The following is an 8,234-nucleotide window of genomic DNA, read 5'->3' as shown; positions in this document are numbered from 1 at the left end:
TACCCTGAGGCAGAGCTCAGCATGACTGGGAGGTATTTTGACTGAAGTCCTTCCTGTCTTAGTTTTATTGTCACAATATGCCGCCCTGTGTTCTTGGCTATGGATCAGCTGGAAGGAAAATCAAGTTCCCTAAGTTTCCCCTGGTTAAGAGAGGAAACACAGGTGTGGTGACTAACAAACTGATCTCACTGGGAAAAACCAGCAGCATGTTCTTCATCCATGTCTTTTCATCTGACCACGTCTGAGACCAAATTGTTGGCGTGGCATGGCAAGAGACCAAATTGTTCCCCCAAAGACAGGTCTATGGCTTTCACATAGACAGGCCATTGGAAGGCAGGATTTTGCCCTGGAGCAGACAGAGATGCTGGTGGTATCCTGGCATTACTGCTTATCTGCACTCCTCTGTGTGGCATCCAGCATTGCAGCTCCAAGCAGAACATGGCCCAGCATCTCTTTGAACCTGTCTGCCACCTGCACAATTATTACAAAAACCCAAAATCTATAAACCGACTGAACTTCCTGCCCCAAATTAACTGTCCCTTATCATTATGCCTAAGAGCAGGAGATATTGCAGCTGGAAAGATTAAAGCTGAACTATCTATCAGCAAGGAAGAGACTGAGTTCGTCTAGCCTCAGCCACCTTAAAGCCGCACATCTAGTGTGAGCCATTTCCCTGGGCTCCCCCTCCAGCTGATGGAGGGACTCCAGAGCGTGATTCACTGCATCCTAAGAATAGTGCCTGAGGTAGGTGGGGTGAATCACCCTGGGGAATTGCCTGGCTTCGATGACAAGCCTTTTGTTTAGGTGCTTAAAATTAGAGGAGATGAATCCCACTTCAAAACATGCAGCCTCACTGTCTTCCTGAAACAGAGAAGAGCTGCAATTCTCATGTGCCTGCAAACAGACGTTGTTTTTAAGTGTCAGTCTTTAGCCAACAGAATAATAGTTCTGCATGGGTTTCACAGGGAAGGTGGAAGGCGCCTGCGGCCCCAGCACGGTGTAATCTGCATCCTTGCCCAGAGGATGCGGTGAGAGGTTTGAAGCTGTTCCCTTCGTAGGGCCTGAGGGCACACGAAAGACAGCATGGGCATGAAGCGCTGCCGTGGGTACCATGCTGCCACACAAACCAGACGTGCAGTTCCCTGAAGAAAGGTCACCAAATGTTGACTTTTGGTATGTCTGCTTCACCTAACACCACGTGGACAAATCTGCTGAAGTAGTTGGGTGGTTGAGCATCAAAAAAAAAAGGATCCAGCAGCCTTCACAGAATGTTTGTTCAACACCAAGCACAACATTTGTAGAAAAATAAACCATGTAGGAAATAATGTTTATAGGGGAAGAAATGCTCTTAAGTATGAATTCATTATCTTTCCTCTCAGGTTACAGTCTTCTAGCACGTGAGGAATACCAGGCACATGACAGTGAAATAATTATCTGAATTAACTATATTCATGTCTAGTTTTGTCAACAATATTTGCTCAAAGACCTGACGGCAGGTTTCAGATCCTTTTGTGTGCTACCTGCTAAATTTTTCTCCTGTCAATATTTGCACACGTTTAAATCAGTAGCCTAAACTGTTTCTTTTTTAGTATGCAATGGTAATTTCTTCATAAGGGCGGTGCAACAGGAGGTGTCCTTGCAATGCCAGTCTGCCAGGAAACGTGGCCTGGCACAGCCACGGATAAAAACCTGGTTTTTCAAAGAATTGTCAGGACGTTTCTGCTTGTCTGGTTGCCCTTCAGAGGTTAAAGTGCTGGTCCCTGCAAAGATTATCCAAAATTTGAACAGTGGCTGATCAATTGATACCTGTTTGCCCAGAAGGTCCCAATGGAGTTTCTATTTTTGGCAGTCTATTTATTTGAGGACAAAGGTCCTCAGACGGATTTAAAAACAGAGAACTGTGTCCTCAGCAGCGCTCCCACAGTTCACGTTTTCTGTTATTTCGGAGGTGACAGGGAAGGCCCAGTGCCTTTTGTACAGCCCACGTCTGACAGGAAGCGTGTCTGACTCTGTTCCCCGACAAGCCGTCTTGCAGGGAAATACAAACTCCCTAATTTTACCCTTCTTTCCAGCCAGGGGCCCTGTCAGGAAAGTTTGCCATTTCCTCGGTTTCCACCCTCTACACCAGGACCCCCATGGGGTGTCAGGCCCCTGGGGTAAGTGTTGGGTGTATCCTAAATGCAATAACCCCCAAAGGGTCCCTCTGTGAAGAAGAGGGCTGCTACCCATGGTGTAAGGGAGGGTTGCAGTGAAATCTGCCAGTCTGTAGATTCCTGCAGTTCGTGGTCAGCCGGTCATAACTTCTCCCAATAGCTGGTGATGGACAATGCGTGACTCGTGACCTGGCTGACCTTATTTTCAGATGTTGAGCTCTGTGGCAGCAGCTGAGTTTGTGTTGCTTAACATTGGCTCAGGGGGCAGGAACGACATAAACTCAGTGTCTGTTTTAGAAGAACCAGCTTACTTAAAAAAATAGCAACAAGTACATTCATTGGAGACCTAGCCCCACTTTCTACTAAGTGGGCTAGAAGTATAATAGCCTTTAATCTGTGCTTCTTATAACATCTAAGGGCCAGTGAAAATTGTGTGAATATTTATAATTATTCCAAGCCTGTCCTGAGTACCTCAGTCAGGGGTTATTATGTGACTGTGAGCAAAATGTGGGCAGATTTTGCAATGCAAACATTTAACAGAATGTGAACAGGAAAGTGTCTCGGCTTCCAGAGCGGCTGTCTGACTTCCCCAGTGGACCTCTCCTGGGGCAAGATATGGATGGGCCTGAAGAAGTCAGATACCACACACCAATAACAAGGGGAAGGAACCAGTGCTTCGAATCGCTCTTACCCCAATCTGACCCAACCCCGCTTCCTCCCTCTTCTTCATTCTCTCATGGTTTTTCACAATCAGATGCAGCCATGAAACTGGTCAACGACTTCTAGCTACAAAGGCAGACAGGCTGGCTTCATGGACATCAGTGACAAAACTCCCACTCATTTCAGAACCAGAACTTCACCTGCAGTGTGAAAGGTGTATCACAGATCATGAATGCTGTACTGCTTTTGCAAGTGTATGACATGAGCAGAACTGTCGTTGTGGCTACGTTTGACATGAGACTGTTTTGGAGCTACTCAACTACTCTCTCTATCCACTTCAATACACAGAATGGCTGTGAGTCTGCTGAAATTATTTGCTCCCTAGTTCCCTCTAATAATATGAGCACCTGGGTCTCGTTTCAAAGTAGGCCACATATAGACAGGAAGAGCCAGACAAGAATTCTGGCAGACAGATGTCTCAGTCCTTACTGAAGCCTCAACAACCAAAATGCAGTTTCAAAACAACCTTTATTCTGCTTGAAGACTTATTACAATTTTTAAAGCAACTTAAAAACAAGACACAGCTCCATCAACTCTATAGCTTGAACAAAATTTCAAGGAGGCATGATTCCATTGTTGCCTTGTAAAGGCAATTTACAAACCACTTTACCCTCCACCTCCTCAAAGACCATTTTTAAACAAACTAATCTTAATGTTTTAAAGACATTTAACAGAACAGAGCTTTATTTTTAAAAACAAGAATAAAAAAAATAGCAGCATCTTGGGCAGCTAATGCAGTCTCATTAGGACAAGTGCAATGTAACATTACCAACTCCCACAGTCCAGTTTAGTCTTCAACTGCAGTAGATACAACATAATTCTATGTAAAATGTTGCATTTTGTAACCTTGTCCCATGGGAGGCATTGTGCTTTGAGCTGCCCATTTCTAAAAGTGACCCTGGAAAAAAATAATATCAGGATTCACTTTCCCAACTTAATACCATGCATAGCAAAAGCACTGTGTGAAAATCAGCAGAAGGTATCCCCATTAGAAGCATCTGAATGTTTTTCCAAGCATTATTATTTCATTGCCAATTACAAGACAAAGCCATTTCTTCACTACAGAACAGTTGACATCAAATAGAAAATCTGAAGATTTGGTTTTAGATTGCTTGACAAGATTTCTTAGATAACTGAACCATACAGACAAGTTTTTTTTTATTATTTTTTTTAAGTTTTTTTTTTTTTTAAAAAAGAAAGAAAATATCCAACAACACAGAAACTCAGTTTTCTAACTGTTTTTGGAAACATGCTGCACCCACAAAGGTCTAGTGTGCACGTGTATGTGTTTTTAAACAAAGTTAATGATACTGCTTACTGAATTAAGCAAAATGATCATGTTGGGAGGAAACGCAGCTATACTGGGATCTATTCATACATAAACACACAAGTGTCCACACATATGCACAGATACACATCCCCAAACCTGAAAATTTAAACTTAAGGAAATCAGAAACTCCTAATTTTGCTTGTGGGTTCCGTGTTATGTCTCATGCCTTTCAAGGGCCTTGCGAAAGTGCTGCTGCAGTGCAGCATAACCCAGGGATTTAAAGTAAAACAAAAATTTCACAAAAGCAAAGAACGTAACAAAACAAATCCCACCCTTCAATCGTATTAGATGGAAAAACTACATATTGAAAGAAATACAGAAAAGCACTGTGTTTCTTGAGTTATATCCATGTGCTTTTTTTCTACGTATGTTCGAGATCAAATCAAAACTGGAGTGAACAATACGGTACATTAAGGACAAACAACTCTGCAGTGAATAGGGCCTTGTCCTAGGGCTCTGTGCATTAAGGAGGGAGTGAAATGCAGAGGCCACACAATATGTAAGTACCAAAGAACACCCACTGGAGCCAATTTGAGGGTGTAAGTGACCCTTGCAAATTGCACACACCCTGTGCAGGCAGAATGTGCCCTCAGGAAGCCCTACGCACCCATCCTCACAACATAGCGCTTACTCCTCATTGTTGCTCGTGCAAGAAAAGCAAGTGCCAAATTTGCACACACACTACTTTTTTTCTCTGCTACAACTACAGACGAAGACAAGATGTACAGCACGACAGGGACAAATGATGTCCCATACTGGGCTGGGCACGCCAAGGACAAGGCCCACTGACAGAGCAGAGGTTTTCTTAACACGACGAAAATTAGATCCAAATGCCTTAACTATGATAAAATTTCTTAACAAATGCTACGTGAAACAACAATTCAGATTACATATATTTTGCTTATAGAAAAAAAAATACAATTTTACTCTTAAAATATTTAACATTTAAAAATGAATATATGTCCAAAGAATATCTTGGATTGCTACAAGTGTTAAATTGTTGTATACTGAACTGATTTGTAACTTCAAGCCTGGTAAAGTAACTGGCAAGCTAGGGTGATTGTTGGTGCTTTTCATAGCAAAGGCCAGTTATTAGTAAACCAAATTTACATGGTCCTACAGGCCTGAAAAATAGTGTGGAATGAGGAAGGGAAAGCAATGATGACTAAACTTCTACTCAGAGAAAATATTCCGAATAATTTTGTAAGTGGTAACTATCCCAAAACATTAATGTTGGTTGAATCCTGTTTCCTGATATAAATTCTAGTAAGAAAATACATCTACAGGAAATCACAGACAACCCATCGAATATAAGAGCACAAAATCAAAATAAAATCAAAAGCCTTACAGCCTCAGAAATGAATGAATAATGTAAAAATTAGAAGATAATATAAAAAGTATGGGAGACTGGCAAATTTATTATTATTTCCAATAGCTTAGTAAGCACTGTATACTTTGTATTAAAACACGTGTGTCTCTACAACAGAGCTATTATGATAGAACTCAATGGGTCTTACTCTTGATTGTGTCTGCAACACCCTTTAATAGTAAAGGGTCTTGCCTTTGCATCTTGGTTAAGAATTAATTCATATTAATTCACTTAAGCCAAAACTTTTCCAAGATTTCTCTGAACTTCATTACTTTATCATTTTGCAACGTGTGAATTTCCTCAGTGGTCAGGACAATAAATAACCATTGCAAATCACCCACAGTGAATTGTCCCAGAATTACTAATAAGTTTGCTCTAGTGGGATCCATGTATCTGTTTCCTTTAACAAAACAGAGTTCCGTAAGACTCTGGTGCCTGAAATTACTGAAGTGTTCACTTTGATATTGCCTCAGCCTACAAACTTATGAAAATAAATCCAAAATGTTAAATATGATAAACTAATCATTTTCAAAACAGACATTTTCCATCCTTAATTAGCTCTATGTTGTATCCAAACATTCTCAGTAAAGGTGACAGCTTTTTTTCACAATACTAATACAGAAAACAGACTTAGGCAACAGATTAGAGAAACTTCCTTCATATGAAATGAAAATACCTTTACATGCTCACAAGAATTCTGCCACAGTAGGTCAAGAAGAAATTTATTTACTATAAAGAATGGAGTCATTCTGAAATCCAAACTATCTATATCCCCATAGACAAATTTCCTGTTTTGAAATAACTATCAGAGAAAGATACACAAGTTTTTGTCTTTCAAATACAAAGACAATAATGATAGAAGTTCAAAATGCTTCAAGAAGCAAACGTAGCGTGGTACCGTATTCTAAAGATATCTCTGAAACAATATTGTTGGACTCAGTGATATTTTGTAATGTTCATACATTTCTTATTGAATAAAGCAGCTTTGAAGCTTATCAGGCACTGCCCAACAAAATATTTAGTCAAAAAAAATTACGAACTTTTAAAACTTCGAGCTAGTTGCTCAATATTCTATACAAAGAAAACTGTAAAATCTTTCATAGTTTTAATTCTGAAGCCAACTCTTGCAGGCTTCCTGTACAATTAAAAAAACAAACAAACAAAACAACAACAACAAAACAACCAACAACCAAACAACAAAATGAATAACAAAAAATAATCATCAGGAAAAATATTTTCAGGCAAAAGAATGACAGGAAGAATAAAGAAGACAAGGAAATATGAAAAAAAACCAAGCTTAACCTGTAGATATGCTTGAGAGAAGACTACGGCCTAAAGAAAATTCAGCATTGCATAGCACAGTCTAAGAGTTCAGCTTTCGGCAAACAGAAAAGGGAAAAGAGAAGCAGTTTGGTATTGGTAATTTCCACCAATGATAGTTAAGTCATCCAATACTATGTACATTATTACATACTGTATGCCATTGAAAGTCCTGTTTTCTTCAGTCTTAAATATATTCTCAAAACAGGATTTTTAAACGTCTAAACAAAACACTTCCTGGCACTTTGCTATCACAATTACTCTGACCAACATACTGTCACTGAAGTCCTTTTAAAGTGTCCCTTAGAAATGAAAGTGCCATTCTGCTACATATCATTCACCAGAAACCAAAAAATCCACAATGCTGTGTGTCTGGATCCACTGAGTGCAGCAACGCCAAATCCAAGCCAGGTCGTGACCACAAAATTCCAATAACCGAAAGACAAAGACCTCTTACACCTTGTGTCCGGAGAATCCAATGTTCTAGCTGGTAAAGCTTCAGAAGTGGTCGTAAACAAGCACCATGGTTAAAGGCCTCTATGTCCCTGCAGGGAGATCAGGTTAGGATTTCTCTCTCTTGTGTTTTTCTTTTCTTAAAGAAAAAAAGCACTTCAGATTAGAAACATATGTTCACAGCTTCATACTGTGATCTCTCCCACTGCAGTTGTAAAGGAAAGCTCTAGTCCCATCTGAAGACAGATAGCTTTGATACTGCAGCTCAAATTCTTGAGTAAGGCTGAAAGGAGCCTTCTCTCTCCAGAGGCCTCAATGTTGTCAAATCTTTTCTTTAGAAAAAAACCAAACAGCCCAGAGTATTAGGATCTTCATCGCCTCTGCTGTGCATATACTGGGTAGGCTAGTGTGACATTGAGAGAGTCATTGTGCTGCACGAGTGATGTGTGTTGATAATGTAGCACCAGTTCTTTGAGTGAGTTGTACAAGTTATATGGCTCTGCAAATCCATACCCAGTGGGCGTTTTGTTTATCACACAGTGCTTTACTTCTCCATCCACCCTAAAGAGGAAGAAAAAAAACACAACCATTTTTTAGTTGTTCAGTACAGTAAAGTTAAGCTAGAAAATACAGTAATGGCAATAAATCTTAAGATGCTAGTCACTACATAGAATTCCTGCCTTCCGTGGTGGCATAATGCTAAAAGCCTAGGTTTAACCCAAAATCCCAGATGTTGTGTTAGCTTAGGGAGGCAGTAAATAGGCAGGACTTAGCAGCTGCCCATAAAGGAGTGCATCCATGCTTTGGTCTCCCTACTGCGTGAGGCTCATCTGCGGGAATGGTACAGGTTTGAACTGTGTAGGAAACAGAGCAGCGATAAGGAAGGCCT

General features: G+C 40.4%; 1 protein-coding gene across 3 annotated transcripts in view; it reads right to left on the bottom strand.

The window, feature by feature from the left end:
- Positions 1-3,322: 3,322 nt before the first annotated feature.
- Positions 3,323-8,234, bottom strand: part of PIK3R1 (phosphoinositide-3-kinase regulatory subunit 1) — a 61,737-nt gene continuing 56,825 nt past the window's right edge. For all 3 annotated transcript variants that reach the window (XM_082075060.1, XM_082075061.1, XM_082075062.1), the window contains one exon: positions 3,323-7,906. In XM_082075060.1, the coding sequence (XP_081931186.1) occupies positions 7,717-7,906 (190 nt within the window). In that variant the 3' untranslated portion in view covers positions 3,323-7,716. The remainder of the gene's footprint in view (positions 7,907-8,234) is intronic.

The sequence above is a fragment of the Streptopelia decaocto genome (genome assembly GCF_964273445.1).
Source record: "Streptopelia decaocto genome assembly, chromosome: Z".
NCBI lineage: Eukaryota > Metazoa > Chordata > Aves > Columbiformes > Columbidae > Streptopelia > Streptopelia decaocto.
Note: the sequence above shows the minus strand (reverse complement) of the source record. Positions and strands in the feature narration are given on the sequence as shown.